Source organism: Humulus lupulus, chromosome 5 (genome assembly GCF_963169125.1).
Source record: "Humulus lupulus chromosome 5, drHumLupu1.1, whole genome shotgun sequence".
Lineage (NCBI taxonomy): Eukaryota > Viridiplantae > Streptophyta > Magnoliopsida > Rosales > Cannabaceae > Humulus > Humulus lupulus.
Window position 1 is genome coordinate 186,762,009 of NC_084797.1, and position 20,517 is coordinate 186,782,525.

General features: G+C 30.0%; 1 protein-coding gene across 1 annotated transcript; it reads right to left on the reverse strand.

The window, feature by feature from the left end:
- Positions 1–3,464: 3,464 nt before the first annotated feature.
- LOC133777930 (NAC domain-containing protein 71-like) lies at positions 3,465–6,686 on the reverse strand. Its single transcript, XM_062217694.1, has 4 exons — positions 5,684–6,686; positions 4,793–5,073; positions 4,384–4,710; positions 3,465–4,282 (listed from the first exon to the last, which is right to left on the reverse strand). The coding sequence occupies exons 1-4, from the start codon at positions 5,844–5,846 to the stop codon at positions 4,001–4,003; spliced, it is 1,053 nt and encodes a 350-aa protein (XP_062073678.1). The 5' UTR covers positions 5,847–6,686; the 3' UTR covers positions 3,465–4,000.
- Positions 6,687–20,517: the final 13,831 nt, after the last annotated feature.

Below are 20,517 nucleotides of genomic sequence, written 5' to 3' on the forward strand. Positions count from 1 at the left end.
CTCTCCCTCTCTCCCGAAGTGCCAACGCCGAATGCTGCCGTCCCATCTTCGGCCACTGCCACGCGCCGGACCAATGGAAGTGTCGTCCCCCGAAACCCCCGACCCCCGGAGATGGCAACCTCACGCGCGGCCTAAGGCCCTCAACAGGGCACTTGAAGTACGGTCATTCATGGGTTTCTCCCAAACTTTCCAAGCATATTTCGGCCACCTCGAGTCACCACGAGCTGAACCACCACCACCATACTCCTTGCTTCTTGGGCTTTAAAACCCAATAGTTTGTTTTCCAAACCACCACCTTTTAATGGTGGCGCCGCAGCCGTCACCGAAGCCCCGCCGCTGGATTCAAAACCCACAAATTAATTTTTTAAAAATAAAAAATAATACTTTTCAGGACTCGCAATGCGAGTCCTAAAAATATTATTAAAAAACCCTAATTTTTTAAGGTTCTCAAATAGAGGACTCGCGCCTCGCGAGTCCTAAAAAGCCTTTTTTGTAGTAGTGTGTGAGACCAAGAGAAATTTTAATTTAAACGAAAAAAATAAATGTGAAAATAAAATATCAAATTTTATATGTAAAAGTTAAATAAAAAGCATTTTAGTGGGGACATATTAGTAAATGTCATTAAAGAAAGGAGTAAAATTTTAAAAAGAGTTTGCATAAAAAAACAAAACAAAATTCAGTGTAGGTTGCTGCTCCCACTTTTATATAACTGTGTTAGACTATGCTGCATGCAAATTTTATGTTTGATTGATTGAAAAATTATTATAAATAGCATTTGGTTCTTGAAGTTTATAGTTTTTTTACACTTATATCCATATTTTTGTTCTTGTTGCCCATAATATTATTAAAATAGTGTGGCTAAATTTTTTAAGCATGAAAAATTAATTTGAAAAACAATTATTAAAATATACAATATTTAATTAGATAAAAATATTTTTTTCTTTTTCCTTTCATGTTTGAAACTCATATTTAAAATTGAACAATTTAAGTTGAAATATTAAAATAATGAATAATTTAAAAAATAAAAGGATGTAAAAAATAAATTGTGAGTGTGTAAAAAAAAATTCTAGAAGAAGTAACCCTTTCAAAAACGTGGTCGGAAATATTTTCGGTATAACCTCTTATTCATGCATTTAAATCATTTGTGGCCATCAAATATTACGAGAAAAACGTTACTATTATGGTAAAAATAGAGCAATAACTTAACTGTTGAAAAAATTTCTCTTTTCAAGACTAATTTTAATAAGTCTGAAGCTCGGAGTGAAATTCTTAAATATTTTGGTCATATCCCTTTTTACACACCTTCAAATTGCATGATTTTTTTTATATTAAATATAAATAATATGTGTTTATAAAAATGCTCAATTATTCAAATTAACTTTCTCTATTTTTAAAATTGAATTTTCATATTAAAAAAATTACAACCATGATATTTCAATAACATTTAGGTATTATTATCATTAGAAAGAAAAATAGTAAAATTTAAGTATATCAATCTATAAACTTTAGGAATTTTCAGTACAAGTATAGTAACAACTTAGTTGAAGCTAACCGTCGGTGATTATGGACACACTCTTTAAAACATTAGGTGTTATTGCTGTAAAACAAATAGAAATAGTGTTATTATCGATACCAAACATTCTATAAAGAATTGCACTAGAATGGGACTTTATTAAGTTTGCATTTAAAAATGTGTTACAAGTGGAACCTAAAATGTCTTATGTGAACACAAGGTACACAAACCTTTACAAAAGTTTTATAAAGACAAACCAATAATACACAACTTTCCAAAGCATGACAAAGCTCCCAACTCAATTCACTTCTTTGATGCCTCATTTCATTTTCAAGTTCTAAAGTGGTAAGTCAACAATTATAATCAACTTTCATTAAACAATACATGACAACTTATTTCACAATCTTTGTTGATGCTTTTGTTTCCTCACTTCATTTTCAATGAACCATGCTCGTTGGTTTAGTTCACTTAGTGAAAGAAAGTGCCCACGCGCTTATTCCATTGCTTTCAACAAAGAATTATTAGTAGGAAAATGAGGGGTTTGGAAAGGTAAGTAGTAGGAGGAGGTGGAAGAATAATCTCATTTAAAACTATTGGTGGGATGTGTTTGCATATAGATTAAAGAGTGAAACTATAGGCCTTTTAAGAAGCTAAAGTCACTATGGTATAAATCTTTCTTTTTTTTTTTTCTACAAAGTAACCTAAGGGGGCGGGGAACATTTTGAAAGCTTTGGCCAAATACAAAAAATATAACACTTACTGGATGTTGAGTGGCCAGCTGAGTTGCCACTTTCTTATAGAAATGCTTCTCATAAACACTTTTTGGTTTGTTTTTATTTTAGTTTTTAAAGTCTTAAGTAAAGTTGTAGTTTGTTCTTTTTGACAGAATGTCATAACCAACCATAGGGTGGTGGTGGCACTTGTTTGTGTGTTTGTTTATATAATTGTAAATAGATTCTTCAGAAGCCCCCAAAGAGGAAGAGAGAATTATTATATATATAAGAGGGAAAAAAAGTGAAAACTAACTTATACCCAACTCTTTCTGAAAGGCTTCTCCTTTATAGGAAAAAAAATATAAGTTCTATGGTTACTTAATTATGTAATCTATGAAAATGCAGTCCCCATTCTGGCCTATTCAAGTGTGAAGGGTTTCTCATATAACTTTTATCTTTTAGTTATTAAATTACTTAAGCTTATCTTGTTAACTTATAATGATCAAACATTCTTTCCCATAAAATAATAAACATTTTCTCTTGCTACCCCAGCTTAGTTATCTACTTTTTTCATTGTTAATAAGCAAAAGATGAGAACTCTTTCTATTATGTAAACCTTCATAGGGACCCTCTTTCATATCCTAATCTCATGTTTAAAATACTCGTATTAATAAAAGTTGTATAGATTAAGCAGTCATTTAAATACTTCCAAATATAAAAGTTAGTGCCACAGGAAGTGACTCTTTGATATGCTGCAGAAAATCTAGAGTGGAATTCTTTTAGCTACCCACCAAAACCAGTGACCCCCCAACACTTGAAAAGATTTTTAACATCTACATAATTAACTTATCAACACTTGAAAAAGTGAATTTAATCCTTAACTTTTAATCATGAAGGGAATATTTCAGTCTGAGATAACGTTTGAAAATTTTGACCAATACAGTGACTGAAGATGGAAAGTTTGGTCATACAAAGATTAAAAAAAATCAATTATTAATTTTCAGTTCACATTACCGAAGTACCTCTCTCTTGGGCTTGACTTTACCTTGTACACCAACCACAGTAAGGATCTTTGGTTAGAGTTCTACAAAAAGTTGAATTAATAATAGCTCAACTACTACAATGCCCCATCAAAAAGTTGTGACCGAAAAGGATTGAGTTCCAAATTACATAAAAGAAAGATATGTTTAGTTTAGCATTTATTGAAATAAGAAATTACTTATAGAGAGAACTTCATATAACATGAAAATGCCCTCAAATACATATAAAGTGTAGCTTTAATGCAAAGAAGCCAAATTTATTCACCATATAGATTACTCCAAAAACCAACTACAGGTGCAATCGATAAAAGTGATTTCACCTGGTACAAAGTGAACATATAAAGACAGAAACAAGGAACAACAAGGATACGTAGGCAGCCTGACTCGAAAGAAATTAAAAGAGACTGCCTTTGTTACAGAAACAAAAAAAAAAGCAAAATAAAACTACTTCAGCTTAATAGATATGAAGTGGTTTATACTCAATTATTTTCTCTACTATTACCAAGAACCAACTTTAAAATGCGTTGTCTCGGGCCATTCCTAGATGAAACAGTAGTTCATCTCCCCAGTTGGTTAATGCTACTCTGGCTACTCCTCCCTCACAATGATCATATTGTCTTCTTGCATTCATAGACTACTACAAAGTCACCCCAAAACTTCCTGCAAATTGAAGCTTTGTCCCAATTGTCACACCCTGCACTGGAAAAGAGTCAAGATGACCTCTTTTCTGCTTATTAGAATGGTTGCATATAGCTCATTGAGTTGGTCTGGCCATAACCTTCATATTCCATAACTTCATTTCCATAAAAGTCCATGTAAGTTGTATTTCCAGGGTAAGGTGACACACAGCCAATTTGATTAAGATTATCAGAAAGTTCAATTCCTCCATTTAAATTTGAGTATGATGAACTAGGTGAAATCTCTGAGTGTTCATATGACTGCCATGGTGTCACTGAGCTTGGACACTCATATTGTCCAAAGTAATCAGGGATAGCTGCTTGAAGTTGTGGATAGTCCTGTAATAAACCAAAAGACAAATGTTTTAAGTGAGTATAAGTAATCAGACTATTGACTCCTTGAAATGCCTTAGTTTTTCCATCGCAACATTAATTAGTACCTTTGACGAATCTAAAATTAAGTCAGGTGAGACCCAGAAGCTTGCAGGATTTGTCTCTGTCACTGATGGCTCAAAGTCTGCTGCACGAGTGACTTCATTTGGAGAAGTTATAGGACTTGAGTATTGACTCTCGTTGTGCTGGTAGCTTGCGTGAGACGAAGCCTCACCAGAGATTCCCAAGGGCTCATTCAAGAGAAGCCTTGCTGAAGTGAAATCCCCATGACTTGAGCTGCTTCCAATCTTCTTGCCCTTTGGTTCTCCAAGGCAATCATTGAGTTTCTGTCCATTCTCATTCTTTTTCACAACTCGACACAAAGCATAGGCACCCTGCAGCCTACATCTATCAGTTTTCTGAACTAAACAAGTTAATATAAAATAAAGTTGGCTTGACTAAGAATGAGGAATTTACATGAAAACTAGGCCCGCCTTGAGTAAAATCATCTGAGAGGCGATACTCGTGCATGATCCAGTCTGTTCGGTCTCCTAAAGGAGCACGTCCACAGTAGAAGACAAGGGTCTTTCTGTATGCAGTTACACTACTAGATTGACAGACAACTTTCCTGTCCTTCCCAGTGGCCTTCCAGTAGCCAGCTTTAGTAGCTCTGTTTGTTCTGGAGCCATTCGGGTACTTTCTGTCTCTTGGACAGAAGAAGAACCATTCCATATCTCGTTTTGGAAGGAATGATTTCTCTGCAAGTATAGATAGCTTTACAGATCAGATTTCTAAACTTTTGCCAAATAAAAGAATATGAATCTAATTAAAAGTTGATGAAGAGCACTCAAGACAAATTAACTTTTACTGTTCTTGTACTTATTTTGCTTGAAATGTTGTGGAAGAATAAAAGAAAGCCATTAAATCAGCTTTGGAAAGATAACATTAAAAAAAGCATGGCCCATTAAAGAAAGGAAGGACATTTGAAACAGATTTTGTCCCAAAAGAAGAAGAAAAAGATGAGATAAAAGAAAAGTACTCAAAGACAAGTATTGGTGTTCATATTGATAGAAAATATCCACTCATTCCACTAAAAATAGTTACACAGTGCAAAACATGTTTATCTTCGTAGAGTTTAAAAAAAAAGTGCATTAAAAGATTGAGTACGACTTCTATATGCCACATTTCTATAGTATGCAACTTTCTTGGCTATACTTAATAGCAATGCACTTAGTTTAACTTCAATAAAAAATAGAGCTATTCCTACTTTTATCAAGAACAAGTATCAATCAACTAAACAAAAACTTAATCCAAACTTGTGTTATTTTTTATTTAGAAAGATTAAAAGAAATTAAATTGAGTAAGTACCAGGCAATTCCCAGGGGTCAAACTTGTACAAATCGATGACCGGGATAACTTCAAGCTCAATTTCGAGCCCCTCCACTTTTCTTTTCAGGTAATATCCCACCAATTCCTCATCAGTTGGGTGGAACCGAAAACCAGGAGGCAGTGATGCCCCTCCCATGATCATAAATCTCACTAACTATCAGATTTTCTTAAAAATAGAATAGCAGCAAATTGAGAAAACAATAGAGATTGTTACAGAAAGCAAGCTTGAAAAGATTATATGAGGAATGATGTGAAACTTGGGTGACTCTTTAGTTTTGCTAAGTACCTAAACTGTATCTATTAAAGATCTGGAAGATCCAAAAGTAAAAGCTTTTAGAAACAGTTGATTTCTTATCAAGAATTGAGTAAAACTTCCATATTATGTTCCTGTTGTACAGCAGAATCATTGTCTTTCAAACAATGCAGTATAGGTAATGTTTAAATCACCCCCACCACCCTCCTCTAAATATTATATCCCAAAAAAAGACCCAAAACAAAAAAAGAAAACTTAACAAATTATTAGCAATACCCAGAAACAGATATTGCTTAAAGTCAACAGTCAAACTGTTTAACTCCAAAATATCCACTTAAAAAAATACCCTTTTACTAGCTACTTAGAACTTCCAAAATTGGAACCTATTAAAATACCCAGAAGCCAAAATCATCCAGAATTGCTTAAAGTATCGAGTATATTGGATTTTGAAGTATCTATATTTTGGCTGAACTTAAGAGCCAAACAGAGATAAAAAAATTGAAAAAAAAGAGGAGGAAGAAGGGGAGAGTAGATTAGAGAAGAGTAGAGTAGAAATGGTGGGAAATGGAGTCATTTATAGAGTTTGAGAGAACAAACAGTCCAAAAAAAACACCGAAAGCGTTAGAGATTGCTTGTGAGAGGCATACCCCAAAATTCCAAATAAGAGTGGCCCACGACTCCCATTAGCTTCAATTCAGTTCACACTTACTATGCTATTTTTTTGTTCAAATATTAATAAACAAACAAACAAATATATAAATGAAAAAAAAAAAACAGTTAACCTTCCCGCCAAGTTTACTTTCTCTATGACCGTTGGCTCTTTCTTAACTCAAAGGTTCTACTCATTACCATTTTTTTTTAATATATATCAATTATCAAAAGCACCCAATTCTGAAAACTGTCTAAAATTCTTTGATCTCTTGTTGTGTAAGAACAAAGAAATTCTTAACAATCAAGGTAGTTCTTAGAGAAAACATAAGTAATAAATAAACTTTAACTCGTGTCTACTATCCTTCATAATTTTAAATGAAAAAAAATCATCTTTGTATTCATCATTACGAAGACAAGTGTGTCCAATTGTCGATCCATTGTTATACATACATAGTTTAAAATTCTCCATTATTTTTTTAATCTCGAACTATTTTTCAAGATTAGTAATCCTGAATAAGGTGATAACAGTAAATGTGCAATGAGTTTAGTCATTCTGGTTGAAAGTATGAAGGTGGAAATCATTTTTGTTGATGATTAAATAATTATTCTTACTGTTGTTCTTTGTGTGCTTTACGAATGTCAAGAACATTTCAATTGCTAATCATTAACATAATAACCAAAATCATTTTACTCTTTTTCTCAAAAAAAGAGATCAATTTACTCTTCTAAATTTGTCACCATGTATGGTCAAATTATTTAATTCGCCAAAAGCAGTGAAGACTATTTTTTTTATTTTTTTAAAATAAGAAAAAAGATTTAGCACTTAAAAGAGATACAGTTTAGACACCTGTTTGAACAAATGAGAACAATGCTTCAATTTTTTATGTGATGTACACACTTGAGATGAGGATGTACATGCAACTACATATTTTTTGTTTGTCGTTCAACTTTATTTTCCTTTATTGTTTCACATATAAACAATGTTTAGCTCAAACTATATATTGTTGTAATTATATTAAGTCTAAAACCAACATAATAAGTAAGATGACAAGTCCAAATGAGAATATAAGTTTTATCTTGTTTGACAATTTAATCCCTAATGAAAAAAAAAATTGTCAATTAAGTTTTATTGTATTTTTTTTACCAAATCTTAGTTTCTAAATTATTTGTTTTTATTATAATTTTTATACAATATAATGTATAAAAATTGTAGAGACTAAATTACTAAATAACAACAAATTGGGGGTAATTATGTTAAAAACCGTAAAAATAAAAATAATGTGTTAATTAAGTGTATTTATAAGTGCAATGATTTGGGGTTGAAAAGTAGTTCGTATAGATCCAACGGCAGACAGAATGTGATGAAATAGAATAGGGCATTAATCAAGGGCATTTTATTTGGGAGCTGATTGTTTGTATGTAGAGAATGTCCTTTTTAGTCTTAGCTGTGTTGTTCCACGTCATATCCGAGTAGGACAAAATGCTTTTGTTCCTTTTTATCTTTATTGGGGTGACGTTGTCACTCTTTCTCTGGTCCCACTTTTCCAAAGAAAAAAGTACTCTCTACTCGCTCTCTCTCTCGGTTTTTGTAACCTTTTCCCAATGACCAAACAAGTCTTGGTGGGAAGCTTGAATTCGTTTCTCATTAATTCACATCAATTTATATACAGATTCCTAGCCCTTCATTTATCTATCATCACTCCTCCTATCAAATTTTAGTAGAGGATTTCACAGTTTTTATATTACTAAAAAAATTTAAAAGTGTAATATGATAGTATGTAAATTTACATCAATGTATTTAATTATGCACTAGAATCATATCTATAATTCTTAAAAATATATATATTTTTTAGTAAAATTCATAAAATTTTATTGGGAAAACAACCAAGATAAAGCAAAAACATCAAACATAAAGAGTTTTAAGGCCACAGACATGAAGACAAATCAGGCCACCAAACTCTAGGAGAATCAAGAGATAATGCAAGTTTTGTTAAGGAATGAGCTGTAGAATTACTAGCTCTATTACAATGACCAATGGAAATAGACTAGAAAGAGCTCCATGCTTGATAAATGTCTTGGAGAACAATGCCATATTCTGAATTATTAGCCTCCTTACGGGCAATGCTTTGGCAAACACGAAGACAATCTGTACTAATCCGAATACGAAGGAAGCCAAGGCGAATACAAAGAAGCATCCCTTGAAGGGCAGCAGCTGCTTCAGTGACATGAGGCGCTAATGATGCCGTCAATGGAGTTGCAGCAGAGCAACGAACAATCCCCAAGCTATCAACCACCACCGCCCCCATACCCATCATCCCTTTATCAACATCTAAAAATATTATTTTTGGTTGTGCATAAGAGCCTGTCAAGTTTTCATATAATTAATATAATAATATATTTCATCAAAATAATAAATAATATAATTATAAAAATCAAATGACATTTTAAAAAATTACGAAAATTTTCATTAGATTATAATTTATAAATAATTTTCCTCATGAAATATATTTTTAACAAAATTAATTATACATTCATCGTATACTAGAATCAAGTATAAATTTTTAAAAATACAAAAATACTCTTATTTTATTTTTTATAATATTTCATTTGTTATTTTAAATTAAAGTAATGATATAAATGTTTTACATGTCAATTATTAAAAATAAACAAATATTATTTATCATTTTATAGTTTGATATATGTATATTTATTTTTATATTATAAGTTTCAAAAATAAAATAAGTCATTAACTAAAAAATGATTGGTTTAAAATTATTTTTTTAAAAAAATTATAATAATTTTGAATTGTTTCACATTCATGGGTATCTGAAAACCACCTATCAGATGGGTTTCACTTGAACCCAGAATCAGGATAAGTTAAAACTTCTGGGGTACAGTTTCTCAGATTAGAAAAACTTAAACCCAGTACCAAACATGGGAAAGTGTTCAGATTCTTATTCCCATCTCCAGATTTCTGAATTCCAGACGACCCCTTAGTATTTAGAGTGGTGCTTTTTGGCACATTAATATTTAAGGTGCCCAACATCCATATGAGGTGGTACTTTATGATTGGTTAGTAATACTCTATTATACTTGTTAAATTCAAATATGTAGAATTATATATAAGAATGCACCAATAGGAGTATGTTAACTCTTTGTGGTGTTGGGCAATATTATTTAGGGGTGGGCATCCGATCTAATACAACATTTTTGTACTAATCCAATCCAATCAATTAAATGTTAAGTTTTGAAAATCCTCATCAAATTCAATCTAATTAAGCATTAAAATCCAATCCAATCCAATCGATTTCGAATTGAAACTTGATTTTTTTTCTTTTCAAAATTGAGTTGGAACTTAATTTTTAATATTAACTTAAAAATATACAAAAAAATCACTTAAAAACTAAATAACGCTATTTATTTAGGTTCAAACTACATAAAGTTATGAACCTTACAAGTTTATTCTGATTAAAAGTTTGAAGTAATATTGAAAATGAGAGAGAATGAAGAGAATAAATATGTATTTTTAGTATTTCCTCCTCTAATTAAGTGTGGAAGTGTATTAGGGAAGACTAATAGTTAGCAAATAATAATGTATTAAAAAATATATAAATAATTAAATAATTTTTAATATATATTATATATAATTAGATTGGATGGTTTCTAATTGGATTGGTTTAGATATTGCTCAACTCTAATATTATGTGCATTACTTGATGATTATTATGTATATCAACATGGATATATAAACATAAAATATGTACTAAAATATTACACATAGTATTATTGTAAATAAAAGTATTTGGTTGTTAAAGACTGTAACATGACTGCGTTTAATATTTCAGTGCATACATGTTTTAGTTTAGTTGTATGTATTGTTACTTTTTATGTATGATTTATTGCAGTCTTACTACTAAAAGACAGAACTACTAACTGAAAGAGTCCAAAATTTAAAAATAGATTAATTTTCTAAATAAGAAAAAAGATCTGAAAATTCAAAAACAATATTAATTATAAAATTATCACGAACTTCAAAAATACTCTGCTAATAATAACACCTTTTTATTATTTTTTAAAAGAAAAAATAATACAAATAATTATATTAGTACTACACTATAATAATGAAAGTATTAGTATGTAACTCATCATAGTCTTTTGCAAACTTATAAAGACGTTGAAAAAGTATACCTCGTAATCACTCGCTAGCTGGTAAAACAAAAATAGAATGGTAATGATAATGATAATAGAAATGAAATAGAATTTTGATTTTTTTGTTTGGTATAGACTTTAAAATTAGTAGCTCAATAAAAATTATTATATTTGGTTTAACATAGAATGAAATAGAATAAAATTTTGACCAAAATATCCTACTTTACTTTTATGAATGATTTTTTAAAAATTAAATTATTATTATTATTTTAATGTTAGTTTTTATTATATATCAAACTATCATTTTTATTTTAAATGAGAATTTTTTTTTATTAAATTACCCTTATAGGAAAATTAAATAAATAAATTATATATATTATACATAAATATTTTGTAAAAAGAAGTTGTACAATAAAATATCATTAATACTTAAAAATTGTAAGTAAAATATATGTTATAAATTAGAGCTGTAAATGTGGGCCGCCCGGCCCGACTCGGCCCACATTTTTCGTGCCTCCGGTAAATTCGGGCCCGACCCATATTCAATTCGTGCTGTGCTCGTGCCGGCCCATTTTTGAAAGAGTAGGCCCAGCACGGCCCATGTCGTGCCGTGTCGGGCCCAAGTCGGGCTGACCCACTTTCTTTTTGCTAAAAAATGTGAGGATGGAGAATTGAACCCTCCACCTCCTCTTTAACCATCAATAAACTTACCACCAAACCAAATACATTTCTTTGTTTAAATTATAATTTTAGATATTTTTATATACTTTTTAACAATATTTTATACAAAATTATATCAAAGATAATTATTAGAATTTTAATACCTACTAATAAATGCTAAAAATTTAACTAACAAATCTTAAAATAAATTAATATAATTATAAAAATATAAACATTGAAAAAAATAAGACATATATTATCATTTTAATTTATTAATTATTGACAAATAAAAATTTATTATGATTATTAATGTCAAAATATCGGGTTTTTTATCGTGTCGTGCTTTCGGGCTAGTTTGTTCGTGCTTTTGTGTCGTGCCTTCGGGCTTGTCGTGCCGTGCCATGCTAAGCCTGTGTCGTGCCGTGTCTGGCACAAGCCCATATTTTTTCGTGTCGTGCCTGGCCCAAGCCTATATTTTTTCATGCCGTGTCATGCTCGTGCCGGTTTCGTGCCGTGCTCAAAAGCCCGGCCCGTATTTACAGCTCTATTATAAATATTAGTAAGTAATTTTTAGTAAGATATATGTATTTCAATTTTAGTAATTTGTAATTGATGTTATATTTTAAAAAATTTAAAGTTTAATTTTATATTTTAAAAAATATCATCATTCTTTTTTATTATGTTAAAATATTGGGTATGTACTCATGCAAATTTTTTAAATTTTTTTAACAATCAACCATTAACATCTTTCCTCCTTACATAATATTTATATTTAAGAGGGGTAAATAAGGAATAATTTATATAGTGTTGGAAATGAATCTTTATTCAACTCATTTGATTTTGAAAATATAATTCAGTTGTCTACATGATTTACAATTCCTAAAGGAATAAGCTTTCCAATTATAAAAACCAAACCAAACAAGTGAATGGATCAACTTTAGGAATTGTCATCAATTCCAATCTACCAAACACTAAATAAGTGGGATAAAAGTAAAAACATATGATATTAGTATAGAAAACTATAAAATGCTAGAAGAACTCTTTGCATGTAGATTAGTATAAAGGGAAAAAATTTGGGAGCTAAAGTTAAGCTTTAGGACTTGGGAGAATGTTAGGTTCTATTAATATATATTTATATAAATATTCTTATATATGTGACATAGACCTCCAAATAGATGGTGGGGTTGTTAGTAATTAAATTTTAGTAAAGAAACCATGTTCTTTTTTTTTTTTACATAACAATGGGTCATATAAATTAAAGGCCACAGAAAGACAAAAATAATGTCTTTTGGCTCGAGCTTTGCGGAGTTATTTTTGCCCACTATCTTTTAGAGATAATAATTTTATTGGTTACATTGATATTGTTAATAAACCATGGCTCACATAATCATTAGTAAAATTAACCACTCCAAAAAAAAAAAATATTGATTGAAAGCCTTGCCTTTCACACTAGAATCAAATTGTACTAGAGAAAAAATTAATAAACTCTTTAATTAAATTCATCAACTATAAAAGTAAAATACTTGTGAAAGTATTTTTTTAATTAGTGGATACACAATTGTCTCCTAACATCATAGTCTCACCAATACAAACTTAACTCAAAATAGAATTTAGTCTTTTAGACCGGTCTTGTTGTATATTATAGTAAAAAGTAAGAAAATTTACTGTGAAAATAGTAAATAATCTAAAAAATTGTACATAAATCATTAAATAATTTTTTTGGCAACAAAAATCAGTAAGTAATCTAAAATATTGTACTAAGGCATTTTTTTTAGCAAAAGTCTGTAAATACTAGTATGAAATGTTGCTATTAAGTCACTAAGTAATATTTTTGTTGCAAAAGTCATATTTATACCAAATTTATCTTAATTTTAATTAATTAATTAATAAAAATATAAAAAATACATTTATAACTTTGAAAAATTATTTAAAATCTATTTTAAATATAAAAAATAATTTAAAATTTCTAACATGAAAAAATTATTTAATTTTAATTAAACTAAGTGTTAATTCATTTAAGTTGTATAATTTTCTAAAACTTTTCTTTTTTTGCAATGATAACTTCATTGATAAATATTATAATGTCGTACTACCTAGAAAGCATAAATATCCCCAAGAAAATGAGGAATATTTTCTAACTAAACAAGTTTTCTTTATATCCTAAGAGCATGCGCAACTAATCATGCAATGACGAATCATTGATTAGGGACACTCCTAGAAATCTAGACAACAAACTTGTTATAATCTTTTACAATGACTTAATGTCATTGTAAAAAGTAGCTCAATTAGCAAAAGTAGACACAACTGCTAAACAATATGTGCCGGCAACATCCACCAGAAGATCTAGCCAAAGAATCAATTCTAGGTCCACCATCTACTCCACACATTTTGCTTGTATAACTGAGAACCAACCTACAAAATAAAATATCATACAAACAACAACATTAGTTAATAACATTGAATAAATGATAAAATTTAAAGGACAATAATACTAAATACCACGACAAGTATACTGGATAAAAGAAGAAAAATCTTATCTGTGAAGTACAACTATTACCAATAGTATCGTTAAAGTCACGTCTTGTCCTTGGATAACAAAACAACCTACAAACAAATATTTAAAGATAAAATTGGTATGTGTATTAAACTTTTAGGAATGAAATAAAGAGAAAACAATATTATAAACATATTAAATAATAATAATAATTTAAATTTAAATATTTCACCTATGATTACGATAAAAAATAAAAATTAAAACCTATCTTTGTTATTAGTGTTCCATACTTCAACATCCGTAATAGTTTTCAACAACTTTGAGAACTCAATAAAACAAGACTTAACATAATAAAACACAAAGTCAAATAACTAATATAAATAATAACTTTAATGATAACATAATAGCATTAAATAACACGATATGAATAATATTAGGTTTGATATGAATAATATAAAGCTTAAAAAGAAATAAGAGCCAACTTTTAATTATGAAATTAGAAAAACTAAATATTGCTTGTGTTTAACTGCACATAAAGAAAGTATATATTAGTAAGGGTAAATACTATTTTGGACCATATGTTTTGCCAAAGTTATCGATCGGACCCTGTATTTTGTTAAATGAAAATTTGGACCCTGTGTTTTGCAAAATGGAACAAAAGATTACCCTGGACCAGATTTGGTCAAACTTTTTTTCAATATGACTAAAATATCCATACTTTTATAAATTAATTAATTTAATAATGTAAAAAAAACAAATTAAAATGAAATAAATATTCAAAAATAATTTTTTTAGTTATTAAAATATATTTAAATGAATTAAAATGTACAAATAATTTTAATAAATAAAAATAAAAAATACACATAATCCTAAACTTAAAAACTTAAATTAAAATCATATAAACAAAAACAAAAGTTAAAACTAATCTAACCAAACAAAAAACTTAAAGCCAAATTCAATTGGGATAGAAAACTTGAAGATTCTTCAGATTTGAGAACCATTTTAATAGCTGGTTAGAAAACTTTGTGGGTTCATTGCAAATTATCTGGGTTTGATCCCAAATACAAAATTCATTAGAATTCATCCTTCAAATCTAGATTAAGCATCAATACAACTCTAACAAATGCCTAAACAAAGATGAAAAAACTAAGAATCTAACAAATGCCAAACAAAAAAAAAACTCCAAATACTTCAGATGAACAAATGCTCAAAAAACTTAGATCTGCTCCTCCTTGTCGTTATCCTCCAATGTCCACTCATGACCTCTACGAGCCCATGTGAAGATCTGCCTAAGCTTCTGTTGAGTTTTATGCACTTATAAAACCACGTTTCTTATGTAATTAATTTATTATCAATAAAGTAGTAGAAATCATTTTTTTCAATCAAATTGCGTTGTTTACATGTGTTTATCACATGATTAATTATTATTAATACAAACGTTTGTAAAATCTTGAACATATGTATAGTTACAATTATAATGACTCAGTCACAGTTGATTATAATTGTAATTATATGTTCAAAAGCATTTTGTCCTAAGATTAAATCAATACATTGGATTTTTACTAATTGGGTAATATACAATAAGATTTACTTACATAAGGTGTGATTTCATATTGATTAGTGGTGAAAAATGCATATTTATTGATTTTAGTGGTCAAAATAAATTAAGTTTAATTAATATTTTCATGGAATTAATATCATTTATTTTATAAATGAAAATATTTGATTATGATTTAATTTATTGTTATTTTGTAGGAATTAAAGTTACATTTTTTTGGCATAAAGAAGAAGAAAGAAGAAATAAAGAGTTAAATATGAAAATCAATTGAAAAATAACATTCTTGGAGTCCAAGAGCAATCCACCTCTTCTCTCCTCTCACATGCAGCTTGGCGCGCCCCTTGGTTGCCACACATCCCAGCCACCCAGCTTCCTCACCCAGCAGCCTCGAAGGCCCAACCCGAGTTCAGCCTTCCCTAGTAGCCCCGAAGGCCCAGCCTAAGTTTAGCCTTCCCCAGCAGCCCCGAAGGCCCAACCCGCGAGCCTCCAGCCCAACCCGCGCCTAACCCAATTCGTGTGGCCCTTTCCTTCAGCCAGCCTGGACAGGTGGCACGTTCTGATTGGCTGCACTTGGTCAACACTTCTAGCTGCCACCAGCCCATGTTGTGTGCTCTTTGGGCCTTGGACCTCCCATTTTGAGCTTTAAAGCTCACATTTTGTGGTGTTTTAGAAAAATGTCAAAATGACCATTCACCAAAATAGCTAGGTTAATATTAATAATAAGATTTGATTTTTCAAAATCATATTTTATTATTAATATTTCAGCTTTATTTTGTAAACCCCATTTATTGTTTAATTTATTTTTAGTCATTTTCACCCTCTATAAATAGGGACTCTTCTTTCACATTTGGTATATAATTTTTAGGTAGCAATACTCTACCAAATTTTAGTCTCATTTATCAAATTTTCTCTCTAGAATTTCATGAGAATGTCTAGCATAATAAGCTAACCTTCTTAGGAAGGTTAGGATGATCTTATATGCACTATGGCTTTGTTTGGTATTTTTTATTCACCATGTGCTTAAAGTATATATATTTGAGTGATTTTTTTTTCATCTCTATTTATTCATCTTGTTATCTTTATTTATGTTCACTAATAGTATATAGATTTTGTCAAGCACTTTATATGTATGATCAAATTAGTGAATATAATATAGATAATATCTTTATCATTTTCTCCATCTGTTTCATATATATGTACTTTTGCTAAATCTATATAGAATTAGTCATGTTCTTTCGATGTATTTTATAAATAGTAAAAGTAATATTTGTGTTAGGTTTTATGTCCAATCTTTTATTGCATTATTGCCAATGGTATAATGTTATTTTTAGATTTCTCACAAGATTTATCTCATCATTCCATGGTAAAGAATAGTAATCACTTGAATACATTTTTGTGAAATATATTCGTGCTTCCATGTTATACCTTCCAAATGAATAGTTTGGATATGAACTATCCATATGTGTAATTTTTGTGAATCAAAGATCCAAATAAATAAGTATGCATATTGGTGACTCTTGATCCTTCCTACTTTTACCTATTGTTACATCACACTTTAGTCTATCTTTATTTCTAATCTTTAAATCTCAAAAACAACAAAAATATCACTTGTTATATTTTCCTCATATTCTTTATCTCTAAACTTTATTTATTGATTTACTTTATTTCTTTGCCTCCTTGTGGAATCGACCGCTCGATCTACACTATAACCACCGCTTAGTGGATGCATATTTTGGGTGTTAAACACATATCCAGGACATTGATCAAGTAGATAAGATCAGATGTATTTTGTTACATTGGACTGAACCGTTATTATTGACAAGATAAGTAAGTATTGTTATTATCTAATCTAATCATATCACAACGTTGAACATAAGTCAATTCAATCTTAATTCTGAGTGATTAATATTCTGTTAATTGTACTATTCAAGTATTTTGATTTGTTTGTTACCAGCTTACCCTACAGACTATCTCATACTTACATATTGGAGATTTGATAGTATAATTGAGTGGGAGTATTTATCATAGATATGAAATCTATAGTTTTTGTTTAAGAAGTGAAACGATGATTTCCTTATAGCTTGGTTCAAGTGTTAAATGATAGAGTACTCATTTCTGTAATTAAATTTACGGAAATATTATTTACAAGGAACTTAGTGAGAGTTAAGGATAAAATACCAATGAGGGATAAAATGGTAATTTTCACCAGTCTCATTAGTAGATCATCTATAAATGATTGAATGACAGTTATGGTTATAACAATACATAACGTATTTACATTTGGTGTAAAACGTTCTATGAATTCAAGAGTGCAATTCTGAGTATGTAGTGGAGTCACGAGGAATTAATAAAGTAGTGAGATTATTTGTTATAAATAAACTCACGGTAACTTATTGGAGCTTGAGTTCATGGATCCATGGTTCCCATGTCATCTTCATCAAAAATGAACCTAGTAGTCTTGAATAATTAATTTAATTATTAATTATAAAAATATCACATTGAGTAGTTCAATGGAAATAAATAATGTTAAATTATTTATTGATATTTTGTGAGAAAAGAAATAGAAGAAAGTTTTAGGTTTTTATTGCAAAGTCTCAAAAAGAGAGTATTACAGTCAATTGAAACAATTTTGTTAATATTGATAAATTAGTATTAATATTAATAAAATGAAGTAAATAAATGTCAAAATTATAATTGGTTAATTTTGACAAGTATTTAAATAATTAAAATAAAATGGGTAACTAAAACATATTTTATGTCTTAGCTAATTGCCTATATATACAAGTTATAGAATGCATTAAAAAAGATGAATTTGACAAGGTAAAAAATTCACTACTAATATTCTATACCTAGCTGCCCACTCTCTCTTAGTTTTCTCACTAGGAATTCTCTTCTCATGTGTCGAGACTTGCCCACACAAACACTAGGTTGTTTTAGAGAAAGACTTGGAAGAGTGTGGTCTTGTTTCAAAGCGGTTTGGATTCCTTGCAATACCTAGCATTCAACAAGGACAAGAGGTTAGGGAATCCAAAGGGTGTAGTCATTGTTCTGCTACGCATCTCGTAAGTACTTTAATGGTTTTGTTATTGTATTTATGAATCTCTGTATGAAAATCACATCTATGCATGTATTTATGTTTTCTATTGTATGTTATTTTGTGCAATATAGAACATGCATATAGACTTATATAAATAAGATCCTACAGCTTCGTCATGAGATCCCCTCAACGCATCACTCACGCACAATCGAATGCGAGATCTGATGATGCCCCATGCACAACAGCTCCTCCACGAACAGTTCTAAAGCAAGATTAGACGAAGAAGAAGAAGAAGACGACGGAGGTTTTGAAAAAAATTAGTACACGTTTCTATGTTTTACTTTTAGTTCATTTTAGTTTAATTTAAGATTTTTGTTTTATTATTTATTTTAGTTTTAGTTAAGATTTAATTCAGTTTTGTTTAAATTTTTTATTTTTGGCATTAAAATATTATATTTTTTAATTTTAGTTTAATTTTTTAATTTTAAAATTAATTAAATATAATTAATATTAAATATTTAATAAAATTCGAGGGTATTTTGGTCATGTTAAAAAAAAGTTTAACCAAAATTAGACACAGGGTATTATTTTGTTCCATTTTGCAAAGCACAAGTTCGATCGGTAATTTTTGCAAAATATATGGTCTAAAATGATATTTACCATATTAGTAAATCAAAATTAAATGAATGATAAAAAAAAAGTACAAGAAAATAAATAATAAATTTTTGAAATAATAATAAGAATTGTTGCAATAGTTATTATAAAACTAATTAGAATGACTTATTTGCAATATGTAATTACTGCAATCAGTAGTTATTTCCAAGCTCATAACTAAATTAAATTTGACATATCACATAAGAAGACAAATAACTTTGAATAATAATAATAATAATAATTTAAAATTAAATATTTCACCCTATAATTACAATAAATATTAAAACTTATCTTTTAATAGTGCTTCATACTTCAACATCCTAAATAGTCTTCAACAACTTTGAAAACTCAATAAAACAATACTTAACATAACAAAACACAAAGTCAAATATCCAATACAAAGAAGAGATATTTGCGATGAAGTACCTAAGTTATTACGTTTGTAGCACTTAAATATCCAAGTTATTTTTTGGCGTCAAAAGTACATTTCGTCCATATTTTGGTACAATTTGGTATAACTGCCAATTGTCATCATTAAGTTTGATTATGATACGTAGGTGAAAGTACCCAGTTAAATGGATATTTGCGGCGAAAGTTTCCAATTTAAAAAATGTGTGCGAAGCGCCACGACCCAAGGCAAAAGAGCCGCAACCCGCCTCAAGTCAGAGAGCCCAAGACTGTCCTCTAGACCACACACACGTCGCGATGCCCCTACTTGTGTCGCAGTTTAAATGGAGGTTCAACACACCTCCTTCTCCCTGTGTTCATGAGAGTCGCGGCGCCCCAAGAACAGGGTCGCGACTCGCCATGAAAATCCAGTTTTTTCCATGTTTTCTTCAAGCCAAAACTCACAAAAATCCTATCCAGTCCTAGTTGAATCCCAAAAAAAGTTCCCAAACAACTCAACACCTTAATACCCACAAAATCCAAGCTAAAACTTGGCCAAAACCTCATCAAATCTCCAACTTCAGATTGAGTTTCTAAAACTCAGCTAAAAACCAGAGAAACACAGAGATTTGGGGCTAGAAATTTTTACCTCTGCTGCTCAACACGATGCCAAGATTTTCTCCAAACAATCCCAAGCCTAAGCTAGCCTCGATTCCTCCTATATTGCAAGAATTCCCAAGAAAATTGGGAGAGAAAGAGAGATAGAGAGTGTACGAACGGGAGAGAGAAAGAGTGTATTTTGTTGAGTGTTTTTGTGTTTTTCGGTTTGTGAGAGGTTACTTAGTGTTCAAGTAACTCTAAGTATATCCCGAGGCTCGGGGTACCCAAAAACGTCCTCGAGGGTAAAATGGTAAAATTTTATGAAATTCCCTCCTAATCTTACTAAATCCGAACATATCCTCGAATATTT

Excerpts from the sequence above, each read along its gene's own strand:
- LOC133777930 (XM_062217694.1), bottom strand. The coding sequence starts at position 5,846 with ATGATCATGGGAGGGGCATCACTGCCTCCTGGTTTTCGGTTCCACCCA. Across the intron at positions 5,074-5,683 it reads TGACCCCTGGGAATTGCCTG|AGAAATCATTCCTTCCAAAA; the intron begins GTACTTACTCAA and ends CTATACTTGCAG. Across the intron at positions 4,283-4,383 it reads TAATTTTAGATTCGTCAAAG|GACTATCCACAACTTCAAGC; the intron begins GTACTAATTAAT and ends GGTTTATTACAG.